Source organism: Prionailurus bengalensis, chromosome D1 (assembly GCF_016509475.1).
Source record: "Prionailurus bengalensis isolate Pbe53 chromosome D1, Fcat_Pben_1.1_paternal_pri, whole genome shotgun sequence".
Lineage (NCBI taxonomy): Eukaryota > Metazoa > Chordata > Mammalia > Carnivora > Felidae > Prionailurus > Prionailurus bengalensis.
In genome coordinates, this window is record NC_057346.1 from 67046077 (window position 1) to 67065721 (window position 19645).

Sequence of the window (19645 nt, forward strand, 5' to 3'; positions counted from 1 at the left end):
AAATAGAATTAAAAAATACATCTTCTTAGTTATCTTTCCTAACTATATTTTATCTCTCTCTTACTATATATTCTTTTATCTTGTTCCAAAAATGACTTAAGGTCATTTAGAAAAATAAAGATACACATATTATTTCTACTTAAAATCCTGCAATGTATAAGTTCATCCTAAACCTTATATGGAAGAATAAAGATACAAAAATAGTCAAGGCAATTCTGAAGAAAATTAAGTGGAGAAGTCAAAGTTCCAAGATCTCAAAACTTACCTAAGCCTATAATAATAAATCTAGTATGGCAACTGGTATTAGTGAAGGGTTAAAAAGGCTAATGGAATAAAGGCCCAGAAACAGGACTATGTGTGAAAACGTGATAGAGACAGGTGACACTACGATTCACAGGGAATGGTTGGACAATTCAATGAGACAGGTAGTACAACAAAGTATTTTTAGTGCCTGGTCTGTGATGCCAGACCTTCTGGGTTAAATTCCAGCTTAGCCACTTATTGGTAGTGTGACCTGGTACGGTGTCAATTCACTCACCACTTATGTTTTAGTTTCCTCACCTGTAATCTAGATAATGGTACAGTACCTACTTCATAAGGTTCTTGAAAGGACAAAATGAGTTGTTACAGGAAAACTTTTAGTGCCTGTGTGCACTCACGTGTGCACACACATACACACTTTCCCAGAAAATATGAAAGCTGTTTTCTAAAAATTTAGAGTACATTCATGTAAAAAATATTTATTCACTGCATATTCTATAGCATGACACCATACCTCTAAAACTCAAACCATGTCTTTCTCCCACGAATCCCATCATATCACCAGCTACTTACATTTTAACAACAACAACAAAAATCATAGTCAATAAGAGTTAAAACAGAAATAACTTATTAAAGAAAAGATATTGCTATTAGTCATCAGTAGTGTTATTCTTCTCATAAGCAATATGAAATATTATAAACCAAATCTATAGAATTAAGATTAAAAAGCATTTTTAATCATTTTATTTTTTTAATTTATTTTTTATTTTTTATTTTTTTTATATATATATGAAATTTATTGACAAATTGGTTTCCATACAACACCCAGTGCTCATCCCAAAAGGTGCCCTCCTCAATACCCATCACCCACCCTCCCCTCCCTCCCACCCCCCATCAACCCTCAGTTTGTTCTCAGTTTACATTTTTAATCATTTTAAAACAAAGTTCAAAGATGAGGCTATCCTGCAGTTGTATAGACATTATACATAAAATTCATATTATGGGATAAAGTTACAAAATTATAACATATTCAATTGTGTTCAGAAGATGCAAAAAAGGCTCATGCCTGTGAATCAAAGTGCTTGTTTTTTCTGGATGCTGTGTCTGTATACTGCTGCCCTCTAATGGGCACTGTGGTAAATATAAAGAAATACATTTGCTACTTTACACCCAATTTGGTCACATAATGGCTTTCAAGAAGACAGAAGAAATAAGAGGAAATTTAAGGCTCACTGAACTCTGCATATTCTTAGAAACATCTGCTCTTACTTGGAACTTCAGCTGCACTTGGACTGTTCCCTTGAAGATTACTGAGCTCATTAAAAACCGCAGCCTAATTTTGTTGTTGAATATCCTTGTGGAAACAAGGAAATTCATTATTTTCAATAGAAGAAAGAAGCTGCCAAATTTTCATCTTTGATTGCAGAGAAATGCAAATATAAATTAATAACCAAGAATTCAGGCCACTAAACACTATGGTGAACATGGTAACAATTTTGTTCAAGGCAGCCAAGATGAACTGCCCACAAAAGCCAGCAAAATGCACTATTGTTTAGAGGGAATTTTAAAATTAGATAATGGTTTTCAAGAAATGGGCTCTGTAATCCTGCTTTGAGAATGTATGATAGTAATGGGAGGTACAATGATTTTCTCAGACTTGAAAAAATGACACACATACCATCTGGTCTGGAAACATGGATTTTTCTTTTTTTTTTTTTTGGCAAGCGAAATGAGAATATGCCTAGGGCTTATGGAAAACAAGGCTGAGAATGCACTTCGAATAAAAGCAAAGCAAGCAAAATAAAACAAAAAGCCCCAAACCCTACTGGAAATACAAAGTAGGCAACATTGGGGAAAACAATTTCTTCCTACACGTTGGTCTCAGCAGTGAATGACAAATCGATGTGACCTTGTTGGTGGCTACCAAGTTTCCAATATTAATTTAGGTATTTAATAATTATTTAATGTGCACCAATTATTATAGAGCCATGTGGGAGAGCAAGTTACACAAAACCTTCCAAACACAGCTGAAATCAATACTATCACTGGACTAAGTCATTAAACACTGACAAAATATAACTGGACTTTTTAGGGTTGCCTAGTTGTGCATACAATATTGATGAAAGGAAACATTCTCAACTTTCCATCCTCACAGGACTTTCAATGATCACCCAGGTGAATTAAAGCTGCACCCTTAACACAAATAAGTTTGGTGTATGACTTTAATACCTAATATGCTGATTCTCCTAATCCAGGGTTTCTGTACCATGGCAATTTTAACATTTTGAGCTAGATATTTCTTTGTTTGGATGGGGAAGTAGTGGGTGTCTTGTAAATTTGTAAATTGTAAGATGTTTAGAAGCATCCCTAGCATCTGCCTACCAGATGCCACTAGGACACCCTCCTCAGCTGTGACAAACAGAAATGTCTCCAGATGTTGCCAAATTTCTGGAAGGGAGGGGTTACCCCTGCTGAGAACCACTGCTCTAATTCATAATTCTAGATGGAGGTTTCATATTCTAAGACAAGTACTCTTTTCACAAGTGCCAAGAGAGGACGCATCAACTAGGTAAGAGACCCATACTTTCGCTCACCTGCTGACATGCAAATTAAAACTATAAGGTACCACCGCATACTTATGAGAATGGCTAAAAACAAAATAAGACCAAACAAACAAACAAACCTGAGGATACAAATGTTGGTAAAGATGCAGAACAAATGTAACTCATATATGTCTGGTGGGAATGCAAAATGGTATAGACTTTTGGGAAAATAGTCTGGCAGTTTATTATAAAGTTTACATTTTGTTACCATATATCCCAGCATCCTACTTCTGAATATTTACCCAAGAGAAGTGAAAATTTATGTTCACACAAAACCTGTGCAAATGTTCTAGTGGTTTTGTTCATAATTGCCACAATTGCCCTTCAGTTGGTTAATAGATAAACAGAAGTTTGAGGCATCCATGCAATGGACTACTACTCAACAATGAAAAGGAATAAACAACTGATCTATGCAGCATAAAGGAATCTGAAATGCAGTATGCTAAGTGAAAGAAACCAAATTCAAAAAGCTACATACTGACATTACAGAAAAGGCAAAAACTAAAGAGACAGAAAACAGATCAGTTATTAAGAGTTTGAGGTGGTACGAGGAAGTGATTATAACAAGGAAAGGAATTTAGGGGGGTTGTCAAAAATGTTCTGTCCTTACTGTAGTGGTGATGGGTTATACAGCTTCATTCATTTGTTAATATCTACAGTACATTTTGATTTTTTTTTTAATATTTATTTTTGAGACAGAGCATGAGCAGGGGAGGGGCAGAGAGAGAGGGAGACACAGAATCTGAAGCAGGCTCCAGGCTCTGAGGTGTCAGCACAGAGCCCAATGCAGAGCTTGAACTCACGGACTGTGAGATCATGACCTGAGCGGAAGTTGGATGCTTAACCGACTGAGCCACCCAGGTGCCCCTAGAGTACATTTTAAAAAAGGTACATATTACTACATGTAAATTATCTCACAGTAAACGTGACTTAAAAATGAACAAATAGATCAGATAAGATAAGGGAGAAGTCTGATTTTTATGTTTTGGGGATCTCATTTCATCACAATAATCTAAGTAAGCTGTTTATGTTTTGAATTTTTAAGACTAAAGATGATCACAGTATTTTACATCCTTCCTAGAACAACAACAAAATCCTTTTATTCACAGTTGGCAAAGAGATAATAACATCAGTGTAGATTAAATTTGCATGGTAGTGAAATTAACTTTATGTTGAAATGTAAAGGGTATAGACTTTATGTGATTTATAATGGATATTCCTGTATTTGGACTTTGTTCTCCCATTAGGATTTTAAAACCTATTCACTGCAATGCTAGGGAATGAAACATCCATGAGGCACAAATAGAAATCTCATATTATTCTATAAGAAGGTCCAAGTCTTCTCATTTTTCCTTTAACTTTTAAGAAAACTATCAAACAAGTTACACAGTCTAGCAAATATTTATATACCATTGCAGATGCAAAACAAATTAGAAAAACTGCACTATGTAAAACAGTAAAATACATATCCAACTGATTCCTTGATGCCTTGGAATGGAGGTTTTCTAAATTTCTTGTCTTGGCCTATCTTAACATTCTCATTTTGTGTACAGTCAGTGGTCCTTTATTAGTATATATGAGAATCACAGAGATAGAGCCAGTAAGTAGATAAATGTGCTGTCATATAGACATGGAAGATTCTGAAAGCCAAACTGAGCAGACCCAGATCCAGTATTATCAATTGGAATGGAAAGAAAAGCTGTATAGTGAATGGCCAATAATCTTCATGGTATAAACCTTGCCAATGCTTACACAATTTGTCTCTAATGGAGTTATTCCCTTCCTTCTCCTTCATGTCTCCTTCCCATTCCTGTCCTCTACCTAAGTCACCAAATTATTTCCTTAATTATTTAAGAAGCTCCGGAAAGTTAAAAGAGCACCCAAACACTGTTACAATCCATCCTACTCACGTCTCCTCATATTCTCACACACCAAAAAGCAATACAAGGGAGTAGTGAGAAGAAACAGAAATTAAGGTTCGTTTTTGAGGTACTTCAAAAGGAAATGAAGCAGAGAGAGTAGGCACACATACCAGACTTCACTGCAACAAAGTATTTACAAACATCTAAGTGGAATCACCAGGTCTCAATTCTAACCCAATAATAAGGAAACAGCCAAATTATATGGTTGGTTCTTGCTGACCAAAAGGGAATTTAGAATGTGATAAAAAAAAAAAAAACTGACTAGTTAAAAATAGAACTATCTGGATTATTTTCCTTGCATTGAGACCATCCTTCCTCCCTCCCCTCAACTTCCTGCATGACCCAAGAAAGTAACTTTACCATCATACTCTGCCTTTTAACTTTGTAACATATTTACTACAGGAATGTTGGGACCATGTGGAGTTTAGAATCTTACAACTAGACAGAATCTCAGAAAGTCTGAGGACAATCCATGGGGATATTCTGAAATTCTCACTCATCACGTAGATATATCCTCTTTTGAAGGATACTATGGGAATCATGTACCTAGAAAATGCCTGGTGCTAGCAGACGCTTAATAAATACATACGGAAAGAATGGAATAGATCAAATTAAATGGAATAGGATTAGATTGGGGGAGAAAAGCTCAATAAGGGCTCAAGAAATGCAGAGTACATTTGAAGGGTGATTTCCATCTCTGACCTAGTCATACAAGTCCCTCATGATGATCACTTTAAAAGTACTGTTTTTAAAGGATAGGTGTTGATGTGGGGGAACAAAAGCAAAAAGAAAACAATTAAATTTCCTTATCACTAACAGCCCATTGACAAGTTCTTGAAACAGGCAGAGTGACCTTCCTCTAGGAACTCAGCTGCCTCCATGCTGACACTTTGCTAAGGGCAAAAGGCAATCTTAGCCTGACCCCTCAGGATCCCGTGAGTCTACCTCAAACATACAGAAATTCCTTTGGAAGCTTCCTTTATCTCTATCCACCAAGATGTATATTGGCAATCATACTCGAAGCATAAGGCCTACTGATACACATCTGAAAGGTCTCATGACTGAGTTTTTACTAAACAGTAATAAATGACATTTTCTTAACAATAGCTAGCCCCCAACAGGGTCCTGGAAACCTTGTTTTCAAAATTCCTTGGAGGCTTGTGCTATCCCTAACCCCCTCCCAACCTAAAAGTATATAATCAGTCACCTGTCACAACCTCAGTGCAGCTCTTTCTGTCCATGGGTCCTATTGTTCCCGTGCTTTAATAAAAACACCTTTTTGCACCAAAGATGTTTCAAGAATTCTTTCTTGGCCCTTGGCTCTGCACCCCACCACCCAAACCACATCAGCTGTTGTCTGTGTTTTCCATTTACCTTTAATAATGTATAAAAATTAGCTGCTTGTGCCCACCCTGCACTGGTCCCTCGCAGACTGGGAGTGCTCCAGGATGGGGAGTACTGGTGCTGGGGCCTTACCCCCAGGGCGGCAGTGGGCAGGAGCCTGCAGCTGGAGCACTGGGAGAGATTTGGAGCACAAAAGGACAGATTTCCTCTCTTGCGGGAATAAGATGCTCTACTGGACACCCATGCCTCAGTGTGTTTACTCAAAAAAAAAAAAAAAAGATGGTTTCATCACCCAGCAAGCAGAAATCACCATCTCTGCATTGGTCAAGAACATGGATGCCAACATGGATATTGTCTACAAGGATATGGTCACCAAGATGCAGCAGATCACTGTTCAGCAATATAATGTCCCAGACTTCTAATGTGAAAAAAGATATGATTATTTTGGAGAACAGTGAGTTTTCAGCCCTCAGAGCAGAATATGAGAAAATAAACCTTGAACTACATTGGTTAAAACAACCAAGTAACGGATGAAGTGATCAAAGTCTGAACAGATAACCAAATTAGGCTTCGTTCCAGAAAAGAGCAGAGTGCAAGAAATGTGTTCGCTGAAATGAAAGGAAGCTGCTGGAAATGAGGACAGAGATGGTGACACTGCATGCCCAGCAAGATAGAGCTGTCACCAAGACAGGCAGAAAGATAGACACTGAGGTCACCAGCCTCAAAACCATGCTGGACATCGCAGAAGCTTGGTAACATTAAATATTTAGCAGGGTCTGGATTTACTTAATAGTAGCTCTGGGATTTTATTGCCTGTGGATATAATAAAGTGTCTATTTAAAGAGAAAAAAAAGAATGTATAATTATTACTTATTTTATTGCAGTTTTCAGTCTTGTGTCAGCTTAGTACAAGCTATGTATCATAAAATTTAAGTTCTAGGATGGCAAGAAGGGAAATTACTTTGTTTTTGCATCAAAGTGACTTGGCACACTCCCTTACATACACACTGTGTACTCAGCCATGTAATAGAGACAAACCTGTGTCAGAACCCCAGCTCTGGTCACTTACAGGCTACAAAATTCTGCAGTTCTGGAATAGTCTTGTAAAGATCTAAGAAATAAACATTCAATTATTCAAGGGATCAGTTCCAAAATCTCAAACACTGATTTCCATTTGATGTTTTGCTATTTTTTGAAATCCATCAATAAATCACTCCTAGTAGCCAAGAAAAAAGACTTTCTACCTTTGGTTTCCCACATATCAACAACTGCCCTATTTATCTCACAGGGTCATTTCCAAGATCAAATGAGAAAGTATGTTAAAGTGCTTTAAAATGACAAAGTATAAAGTCAGTCATTGAAAATAGTACTATTTTTCAAGTTGGAGATAAGCCAGTCTAATGGAGGGAAAGAAAATAGGTTTAGGGATTGGATAATTGAAAGTTTCTGAATTTAAAATCTGGATTCAATCACTTAATAGCCATATGATCCTGAGCCAATGATCCTCAGTAAAATAGGGATAATGACACCTATCTTAATATTGTTGTTATGAAGATTAGAGATGATGTATGTAAAGTGCTTAATCCCATGTCTGGTACATTGTGTTAAGCATTCAATATTTATTATTATTATTACAGTCAATCAATAGAAATTTCTCATGTGGTCATGCTCTATATTAGTTCTACACAGCCATCATAAATGGTGAACACCAGCACAGAACACACATTTTTCTTCTGACAGAATTCTTTTTTTTTTTAATTTTAGCATACTAACCAAGAAATAGATTTAGTATACTGGACACAGTTATATGTGGAGTTTAGGGTATTAGTCAAAGGGATAAATTTTAAAATAACTTCAGAAACAAAATTCATAAATAATTGAATAACATGAAACAAAGAAACACAATTTAGCATTCTTCTTTTTATCCAATTGGGTCTCAGATTTCAAATGGGTGTGACAAAGCACTGACTAATGACCCACTGTCTAAAAACACCCATCTATTCAAGTAATTAAGTTAAACAATACTAGGATACCGATCACAAATCCTTCTTCACTGTATTTCCTGAAAAATATTATCTTCCCTCAACTCTCCCCTGGAAGACCATACTTCCCGTTTACTTTCCTTTTCTTAGTAAAAGGATTCAACTCTGAAAGGCTTCACAGGTAGGAAGAATGACTAGTAATCATTAGCCAAAATCCATTTTTCTGCATGCATGTAATGACACTGTCATCTTAGGATCTCTTTTGTTTTGGTATCCAGGCGATTACTTCACACTTTATCACATCCCACTCTTTAGAATTTATTGCATTTCTTCTATACACAGGGAATATTTCCACCCTTGAGTTTCTGTGCTCACTTGACAATTTGGTTTCTTCCTTTCAGCTTTTCACTCCCTGTCTCCTCAAAACAATACAACTCAATTTTCCTGATCCAGATGACAATCACTGGACCACACTAAGCAGAGCACATTGGTCAATTCTAGTTCTGGTCTCCAATGAGTTTAATCTTTATGTCTTAAAAATGCACAATATGCTCTTAAGAAGACAGGGACCTAAATGAAAATCCAATGAGGGCACATAACAAATTGGGAAACTGTGACTGAGGTGTTTTCATAATATAGTTGATTAACAGGAAAATCACTTTGAAAAATGAGGTCTGTTTTGATGCACATATCTTATAACTTATAATCCTAAAGGTTTTAAGTCAAAGCAAAAAGATTATTACTAGAAAGATGTAGTTTCTTTAAACAAAATAATTACATACTTTTAAAATTAATGACTGTCTAAATAAATATACTTACTTACATTTTTGAACAGTTGCTCGGCAAGTTCTCTGACATGCTTTATTATCTTCACTGGGTTATTTTCTTCAACCTTAATTCGCTCTACTTCAAAAGCTACCAACTTGGAAAAAGAATCAGATGGCAAAACATCAACTCCAAAAATGCTAAATTAGAAAACAGTATGATAATTTCATACAATTTGCAAACCAAAAAGCATCTAAAACATACGCTACTATTAAAACAAAATATTTTACATTTTACTGCATTTCACCTCTATTCTAAAGTTACAGAGTTGACTGAGTCCTTGGACGGTCTGGTGGTCTCTCCCTGATTATTCAGGGCCTTATTTCTTCTTGGGGAAGAAACTGAGAGAGACCCACTCATTCTCCAGGCCTCATTCATAAAATGCTCTCAGAGAATTTCAGACAGTCAGGAAGTCTCCAACATTTCCCTAGCTTACAAAACATGAACCAAATGTTCAAGTCAGGTCACTCAGGCTTTAGTTCTAGCTCTGCTGACAGTGATTTGGAACAAGTCACTAAAACTCCCTGAACTTCAGTCTCTTCATCTCTAAAATCAGATGGAAAAACAAAATGATCTGTGGACTCCTTCTAGTTCTTACAATATATAACTCTAATCCATTTCCCCATGAAACTAATTTACTGGGAGAACTGTGTTTTAAAAAAATTTTCTTTAATGTTTACTTTATTTTTGAGACAGAGGGAAACAGAGCATGGATGGGGGAGGGTCAGAGAGAGGGAGACACAGAATCTGAAGCAGGCTCCAGGCTCTAAGCTGTCAGCACAGAGCCCAACGCGGGGCTCGAACTCACATACCATGAGATCATGACCTGAGCCGAAGTCAGAAGCTCAACTGACTGAGCCACCCAGGCGCCCCAAGAGAACTGTGTGAATATATCCACTTGCGAGTGGAGAAAGAGCACAAAAAGGAAAAAAATGGGAAGAAGGATAAATAGATGAATGATTTCTTTAAAAAGGGTATAAGATTTTTCCTTCTAGAAACTAACAGATTCACTGGAACAGACAACATATAAAACTCTGTTCTAGGCCAGGATTCAGAAAGATTGTCAAACAAAGACAAACATTTCTTTCCTTCTAACAGGCCTGTTTGATTGGAGTGTGGGGACCAGACAACACACAATGCAGGCCGTCTCTCAAAGGCTCATTAAGTCTTGGGTATGGTAGGCTACCCCGGGTTCAATGAAAACAAGGATCCCTTTCCTAGGAGCAAATGCTATTTTCCTTTAAAAGCACATTCAAGCAAATGAAATGGCCCTAGAAGGGTGGAAGGAGGGGGATGCTTGGGTGGCTCAGTCAGTTGAGTGTCCGACTCTTGATTTCTGCTCTGGTCATGATCCCAGGATTGTGGGCTCAAGTCCCACATTGGGCTTCATGCTGAGCATGGAGCCTGTTTAGAGTCTCTCTCTCTCTCACTCTCTCTCTCTCTCTCTCTCTCTCTCTTTTTCTCTCTCCCCCTGCCTCTTTCCTCTGCTTACACAGCTCTCTCTAAAAACAAACAAACAAACAAAGAAACAAACAAACAACAACAAAAAAACAGGGGTAAGGAGAAATTACTTAGATCTGGTATCTCATTCGTTCTAGGCCTTTGACTGAAATATACTAAGAACAACTGGCTTTCAAGTAACAACATCAATTAGACACTAAAAATTGTAACTGTAGGCAGAACACAGAACTGGATGACCACTCAGGGGAGATTCAGTAGGAATCAGTCCTTGTCTTACCATTATTTCCAATGTATATAAAGGTGTATAATAAAAGGTAAGTTGCCATATAAAGTTAGAGACCTAAAATAAAGCTTAATGCAGACTAAGTGGCTCTCAAAGTCACTTATTCTAGGAAAGTCTGGAGGAGGTGGTGAGATAAGAGCAGAGTATGAGAAATGGGAGGTCATGATTAGATTGAAAAGTAGAGGGAGGATATTCTAGACAAGGGAAGGATTTACAAAAACAGTGAGAGGCTGTGGCAAGCAAGTTTTCTGCAAGTAATCAATCTGACTTACTAGCTGTGATAATGCTGCCAGAAGGAGTTACTAAGAGAATTAGATAGAAAAAAAAAAAGGGAATATATAAACTGATGTAACTATTCAAAATGCTTCAGAGATTAATAAAATATGGGGACTAGAAAGGATCTTAGAGAACATCTAATTTAACTCCATAAAACATTATGTATAGATTACTTAATTCAGGATCTAACAGCTGATATACATTAGTATTAGATAGTAAATGCTCCATCATATTAAATGTTGGTATTAGGGAATCAGTGATTAGTAACTGATTAGAAAGAATTGCTCACCACAGGGCAATCTCTCCTAAGTCTTCATATGCTTTGTGTTATTAACTGAAGTATTTGGTGAAGGTCTCCATACTCAGAACTATAACATGTGCCTCTTCTTTCATTCTTATCTGTGATTACTTAACTATCTTTACAGAAAATAAAAGATCACTCTCTGAACTGAGGATCTTTTTTTTTTTTTAATTTTTTTTTTTCAACGTTTATTTATTTTTGGGACAGAGAGAGACAGAGCATGAACGGGGGAGGGGCAGAGAGAGAGGGAGACACAGAATCGGAAACAGGCTCCAGGCTCTGAGCCATCAGCCCAGAGCCCAACGCGGGGCTCGAACTCACGGACCATGAGATCGTGACCTGGCTGAAGCCAGACGCTTAACCGACTGCGCCACCCACGCGCCCCTGAACTGAGGATCTTTAACAACTTGAGTCCTATCTTCTTTATACACAATAAAATGACCTGTGGCAAAATATAATCACTATTACTATTCTCCACTATCTTGGGTGCCAGGAGTGTTTTCCTTTTATAGACTTCAAGGAACCTCTAGATTTATTGGTTCCAATACAGTGTTCTTTTAGAAAATGAAATGGGAATAATATTCATTGTTCTATCCACCAGAATGAGCTGCTATAAACGTAGCTAAATGATAAATGGAAAATGTACTAAAATAAATCAAACTAACACAAAATAGCATCCTTATTTTGAGTCACATTTGTCTTAATTTTCCCTTTATAAGGCCAATTCCTTGAAGACAGAGACAAAATCTGTCTTCCATACATTTAAGATCTCCTACAGGAGACAGACAAATGTTGATTATTGATTAATAAGAATGCCATTAAGCCAAGCTATGGTTCTATGACACTAATAGACTAAATGTAACTAGTTTGAAATCACATATCTATATATTAAACTTAGACTTTTATCTCTATGAAACTTATAAAGGAACCACTGTATTATTGCCTTTAAAAATAAGTTTTTGTGGTGCCGGGGTGGCTCAGTCATTTAAGCATCTGACTCTTGATCCAGGCTCAAGCCATCTGCCCTTCCCCTACTTGTGTTTTTTCTTTCTCTCTCAAAATAAATACACAAACTTATAAAATAAGAGTTCTATTATATATAAGTTATATATAACCACTGTTACTTTTTCAAAAATATTTTAATGAACTATTTAAATTCAGGTGTTCAAGATGTTTATGTACTTCTGTAACATCCTATATTTTTCTAATTTTCCAGTCCACATTATAAATACCAAGATTTAATAAGCATAATAATAAATAACATTTGGATTATTTAGTATTTAATTTATAATATATTTAGGATTTTGATTAAAACACTTGTCCACTTTTAACTACTGGTCCAATTTTGTCTGTAAATATGCATTCATTTGATAAGAACTATACCTCATCAAAGAGATCACAGGATCTATAGGGTGGACCTCTTTCTGAAACAAAACCTGCAAATGCCATTCCATTGAGCACTTTAGTGAGGAAATCATTCTCAACCAAACCACGCTGCCCCAAGAAAGCTGTCTGTAAAGAAAGAAAAATTGAAATGACTATCTTATCACTTAGTAATAGATGAATTGTCAAAACAAAAATAGAAAGATCAACACCTGAATAAGTATCTTTATGTATAAATGTGTTATAAGATACATTCTCTCAAAAAGGGCTTTTGATACTAGAAATACTACATGTATTGGAAAAAATAAAAATGGGTCTGTCTATAAAGCAGGAAAAGAAACAAAAAATTAACACTCAATTTTAAAAGAAAAACCAACTTAAAATTAACAAACTCTAAAGACAAACATGTCAGTTCCATAGCGTTATTAAAAATTACCATAAAATCACACAAAGCAGAGATTGAAGAATGACCTTCGTTTAACAAACTAAGGTCAAAATACAAGGCTAGAAAAAGACAACCAAGTTGTTTCATTAAATGAGAGGCTACATTTCAGACAGATACAGCATTTTGGTACTGTATCATCTTACCTTGTGAAAATGTATTACCGGTTCTGCATGAATTCTTATAAGTTGTAGGCATGATCTATATCCTTGGAAAAGTTGTGCAAATAATCTAAGAAAAACTGCACGTACTTCTTTATCCTGAAAATATAAGAAGAAACAAGTTAGGTAACTGAAATTTCTTTAAAAAAATGCAGTATCACAAAGACAAAAAGTTGAAAAGACTCTGAGAGGTTATTTAATAAATCTGTCTGTGCTTCCTACACATAAGTCTTATTTGTGGCAGCCCTGAGTGGTGGGCATCTAGCCCATTCTATTGTTGAACAGAGTAGGCTATTAAATAGTTCTTTTTACAAGTGAACCAAACAAAGCTTGCCTCCTAGTGTATCCAATTTTCCTCTTGGAAAAAAGTCACAAAGTCTAACCCTTTCACCATGTTAGAGAAAGACATATTTCCCAAGTCATTTGATTTTTACATCCATCAAAAGAATTACAGTCACAAATATAAAAGAAAATAATCTCAAAAGACTATATTTTAAAAGCTTATGAAATTCTTCCAAAGTTTATCCAATTTATAAAAATCTATTCCTATATTAATAAGGTATGACTTAAAACTATGTTTTGATAATTCAGGTTTTAATAAAATCATAGTTTTAGAACTATAAGGAAACTTACAGATTTATTTGGTCAATCCTTTATTTAATGGATGGAAATGCTAAAGAATGCTTAAGTAACTTATCAAAGGTGTCCAGTTCTATAAGGTTTTTCTTGGCCATAAAGCTCAATTCTAAGAAATGCAATGGGCAAAATTTAAAAGGAGACTGTATTATATACTAACTCTTCCATGGCTTCTAATCGAAACTATTTTCATCCACTCACTCTTCAAACTTGATTCTCTCATTGTCAACAATATGTGTATCCATTTTTTATAAGCTTCCCCCTTTTATCCTTGCCTGACCCTTTTGATTTGATACTTGGCATAGTTTTCCAAGTCATAACCTATGTTCTGATTTTTTATCCCACACTTACTCTTGCCTCCTCAGGGCAACAGTCTCAACTCTACTCCCTCCAGGTCAATATGCCACCTGTGGCTCCTCAGAGAGCAGGTCACAAGATCAGTCAGTGACAGTTCTAATTCAGTACACTTTTTACAAGGCTGTCCATCTGACTCTCACTATATTCAGCTTCTTTAACAGCCATACAAATAAAAGTACAGCTCTGTTTAAAAGCATCAAATTTAAATATTAAATTTCTTACCAGCATTTTGAATGGGATAAAGCTGTTCGTGGAGGGGGAAAAGCATGATCTGCTACTTCCAAATCTGGGTGTAGAATCTAAAGCAAAGAAATTTGATTATATACAAAATCTTAATACCAGTAAAATCTATTAATTAACCTACTTGGAGCATTAAGATGAAAAAGTATCAGTACATGAATTACAATATATTTCCCTCTATGAAACACAATGCAATTAGCTGAGGCAGCTCTGCATGTACTATTGTGGAAAGATCTCTAAGATAAAATATTTGATGAAGAAACATATTCTAAAAAAACACACACAAGTAGGGTCTCATTTATTTGAAAAGAAAACAAACCTTAAACTGTGTATACACACACACTGATTAAATATACAAAATGAAAATATTAAGTTCTGAAAGAATATATACTAAACTATAAAATATTAGTTACCTCTGGTAAGGGAACAGACTAGGGCAGAGTGATTTGTCTATATAGTTGAAAATGTTAAGCAAGCATCTGTTTTTAGGTTTATTAATGTACTTAAAATTAATTAATTAACAGAAATACTGAGGGGAAAGTGAATAGCTGATGAACCTCACAGTCGAGAGGGAGTAAAAATATAATGCAATGTGCAAGTACTACAAATATATGTAGAAAAATATACAAAACATAAAGTACAATTAATTCAACCTAGAGAAAGCTAAAAACAGGGTAATATTTGAGTAAGGCTTCAAAGAAAAACAGGTTGGGGAGCAGGTAGGTAGAAAGATCTATGAAGGACTTAACACAGAGAAAAAGATGAAATTGCATTAGTAGGCAGCAAATTTTTGTCTTTACAGAATCATTTCCAAATACTCAGGTTTTGGTAGTATACTTATAATTGATGACAAGACCCATAAAAATACTTAAAAATGATGCTGAAATATTGACAATATTTATAACCAATAACCCAATCATTACTGCAGTATAATAATACAGTATAATTCATGTCTAGAAAATCATCCATGGTTATTACTCAGTTCAACTGTGTTGCCCTTTGATCACAGTTATTTACTAACCAAATGAAGCTCATATTCTTGTGTGTCAAAGCTCACACTCAGTTAATCAAATGTGATTTTTTTGGTTCTAGCTTGACAGTACACTGTGTTCTCATGTCTTATTTATGGTACTACAGGGTACCACCCAATCCACCACTGTGCTTGACAACCACAAAAACAGGTATACACAGCTTTACCAAAAACAAGTTTCACTCACTGATCAAATTTGGTGGCACAGGTGTTGCAGGTTAAGGTATATCAGTGTGCAGCAGAATTTCTATCAGGAGCCATTGACTTAAGAACTAAAATGTTAATATTTGTTCATTTTGGTACTTCATTCCTGAATAACTATTAATATTATTATTAAGTAATCATATATAAGATTTAGAAACTTAATTATGATTTCTAGAAACATTAAACTTTTTTTCAATCACTCAAATACTACCTTCTCATCATCTGCTCTATCCATATACCACCAATGTACTTAGTACTTTCCTTTCAATTGTCTTTAAATCAACTCACCTATTGAAATCTAGTATTTTATTGGATAATATCATCTATGAAAACATAGGTTTTATATGCTATTTTTAATACATATTATGATAAATACATAACTATTAAAATAACAAAGGTTGCCACATATGATCCCAAATCATATCCATCCTTGACTTTGGTAAACAGTCATTTAGGCATCCTGTGCATACAACATTCTCCTGCAGAGACAGACCAGGAAACAGGCCTAGAGATGGAACGTGATTTGCTCAGTAGTATCAAGTGGTAAGATGCAGACTGGACTCTAAGTCTCCGGAGTCCTGCACTAGTAGTCTTATTACTCTATCACATCTTGTATTCTAGATTACACTAGGAAATGTCAGTCTTCTCTAAATGTTCACATCTCGCACATACCACTTAACAATATAAGGATTAATACAAATTTGAAAATATTCTAAGAATAAAATACTTCCTGGTAATCCTAGACTTCTGAGTTCCTATATAAGGGAAATTTTATTTTAAACAGCTCAGATTGGAATATTATTCAAGAATATGAAGGCCTTAGTTCTAGTAATGGCTTGAAAGTAATGAAGAATTTCTAAGTTACAATTTTCTGATGATGAATAAATTGGCACCTAAAATTTTGTTGGTAAAATAAAATGCCATGCTTTTAAAAATCAACTAAGGGGTGCCTGGTTAGTTTAGTCCATAGAGCACACGACTCTTGAGCTCAGGATCATTGGTTCAGGCCCCCTGTTCAGCATGGAGTTTACTTTAAAAAAGTTGAAAACAAAATCAACTAAAGTAAAGTAACTACAAAAACATAAATGTGTCGGTGAGAAACATCAAAGCTACAAGACTTATTAAAACTTGATTCCAAAGAATGCTGGATATTTAATCTGTCAATAAGTTACATTTTTTTGTAGTAACTTGAAAATATTGGCAGGACAATATCACACTGTTTTGCAAGTAGCACATCTACCAAAGGAATGGGATGTCAATAAGGAGGCTGAAGGAAAAAGAAGTGCTATCTTCCAATTAGAGGCACTAGGGAAATCAGGGATTCTGAGGCAGAGTCTGGTCTTATTTTCACAGGTGTGTTGGTGTGTTTCCAATACCTAACACAGTATTCAGTATATACTAACTACTAAATAAATATGCCGAGTGAAACAGTGAATGTAAAACAAATGAATAGTCAGGATTTAAAGTATATTCTTCAGAAAATATCCAGTAAAGAATTCTATTCTAAATATTCTGAGGATATATTCATGTTTTAAGAACACACAACTCTTTTTAAAGTAATTACACTGCTAATGATATCTAATTCCAATGATCTGAGTTTACATTTACATCAAAAGAAAATTACTGTTAAAAATGTCATACCAAAGAAAGAGCTGCTTGAGTCTGATGTAGAAGTGGTTCCGGGAGGGAAGAGAGATGAATACATTCAGGAATTTTAATAGTGCCTCCATCCAAATCTGCTATGATTACATCAAGCTAAAGGAGATAAAAATTAATCAATAATTAATAAAATGTATTTGTTGTTAAGGAAATTAATTTGGCCTTCATTAATTAAAAATAAGAAGAACCGGAGCGCCTGGGTGGCGCAGTCGGTTGAGCGTCCGACTTCGGCCAGGTCACGATCTCACGGTCCGTGAGTTCGAGCCCCGCGTCAGGCTCTGGGCTGATGGCTCAGAGCCTGGAGCCTGTTTCCGATTCTGTGTCTCCCTCTCTCTCTGCCCCTCCCCCGTTCATGCTCTGTCTCTCTCTGTCCCAAAAATAAATAAACATTGAAAAAAAAAAATTAAAAAAAAAAAAAAGAAGAAGAACCAGATGTAGAAGAGACTCTTCGTTGTCCATAGGAACAGAATGTTGGGTTCATGACTTCCCAGCTACCATGTATTTCTTAGCTTCCTTTGAAATTAGGTGTGGCATGTGACTAAGTTTCTGATGATGGAATGTGAGAAGTGATGTGTACACTTCAGGCATTCAAAAGAGGGGGTGTAAGGCTCTCCTATGCTCTTCTTTTCCTTCCTATGGCTGAAACTATGAACTGGTTAACAACCCAACCTTGAATATTCAGATTATGACAATGCTGAGGGGATTTTTGGTGTACAAACAAGAGGGAAAGAAGCTTAGAACGTGAATGAGTTCATGGAATAAGCTGGTCTGGCATAATGGAATACCACTAGGGACTGCTGCATAAGTGTTAAGTAAAATTCCATTTTGTTTTAAACACTGTATTTTGGATGCTTTGGCATAGTAGTTTAGCCATATCCTAAATAATACAGTACTCATTACAAGAGTTAACAAACAAAACAATTGGTATACACCAAAATGGTACCATTTGGGTGCTTCAGAAAGAAACTGATTTTTACATTTTACAACAGTCTATTTTAAAATAACTTACATAAAAATGTAATAGAGAAACCAGCCAATACTGTTGAAGTTCTTATGCTGACAAGAGGCTTAAAATTCATCCTAGTTTATACATTAAAAGTTAATAAATTTATTTTTGGAAATACTTGGCTTGTCCTACCTCCAGAAACTGTTTATATTTAGTGGGAAAAAATGACCTTCAACCAGATCAGTATGCTTCTAGTTAGTACTAAGTAGGTTTTACTGATTATGTTTATTGATTTACACATATTTTCATATGCTGATATCACAGCGAAATAGGAACTAGATACCAACATATAAAGAAAGGAAAAGTAATTAATATATGAATGAGGGTCCCGTTTATAATTACAGTGTTGAATAGTACTTTGTCAGTTTTAATGACACCTATACTTTGACTACAACTGTAACTATATGTAAGTACCAACAGAGTTTGCATCTTTGTCGGCATTTAAAACTAAAACAAAAGTAGGATTACAAAATCTTAAGAAGCTGTGGATCATAGATATCATATAGCCCAACCTTTCAGTAAAGATATTTTTCTTAAACTCCCTGAAGTGTCATGGAATTTGTTCTTTGCACTCCACTTACTGTGCTTGAGCATACATTCCTCACGTAAGGCACCCCATGTTTCATCATTGGTCAGCTCTCATAGTTGAAAACTTTTATACTAAGGAGAAATTTCTTTTTATATCCACTATACCCATTGATTCTACTTCAGCCTTTTAGAGCTACAAAAAGTGAACCTTCCTACAACAGCCATTTAAATATTTATCTTTAGCTATCAAACAGAACCAGGATATTACCTGAGAAAATTTAAGGGTCTCATAGGATATGGTTTCTATACTCTGACAATCCTGGATGTTCCTCTCCGAAGCACATTATTTTCTTATAATCCCTCTTAAATAAGTTCAGTACAGAGAAGTAAATACAATATTCCAGCACTGGCTTAAATATACAGTATTCCTTTTCTTCTTTGCTATTTCTTTTCATATGGCATTAAGAATAGAATAATTTGGTGGAGCTCATACAGAACTTGTATTCCACTAAAAGCCTTCACTCTTTTGCAAATACTTTTTGCTTTTTAGCTACTAGCCATTCAGCATTAACCCAGACCTCACTTCAAAATATGAATATATTAAAGCACTCATGACAAAGTATAAGTAAAATACTAATTAATGGATTATTTTATCTCCCTTTCTCATATATAGGATGAAGAATACAGAAGATAAAATTAGTATGCCAAAAAAGGGGCATTTTAAATATGAATAAATTCATT

The 19645-nt window shown here is 35.4% G+C and overlaps 1 protein-coding gene and 1 pseudogene across 4 annotated transcripts in view; one reads left to right on the forward strand and one right to left on the reverse strand.

Annotated features, from left to right (window-relative positions):
• Nucleotides 1–19645, reverse strand: part of SBF2 (SET binding factor 2) — a 505713-nt gene that overhangs the window by 198094 nt on the left and 287974 nt on the right. For 3 of the 4 annotated variants that reach the window (XM_043580627.1, XM_043580628.1, XM_043580626.1), the window contains exons 2-6: nt 17353–17466; nt 14460–14536; nt 13230–13343; nt 12642–12770; nt 8936–9034 (exon numbers count right to left, since the gene is read on the reverse strand). In XM_043580627.1, coding sequence (XP_043436562.1) covers nt 8936–9034; nt 12642–12770; nt 13230–13343; nt 14460–14536; nt 17353–17416 — 483 coding nt within the window. In that variant the 5' untranslated portion in view covers nt 17417–17466. Of the gene's footprint in view, nt 1–8935; nt 9035–12641; nt 12771–13229; nt 13350–14459; nt 14537–17352; nt 17467–19645 lie in introns of all 4 variants that reach the window. The other variant, XM_043580629.1, reaches the window with a different exon arrangement.
• Nucleotides 1550–6944, forward strand: LOC122483554 (annotated as a pseudogene).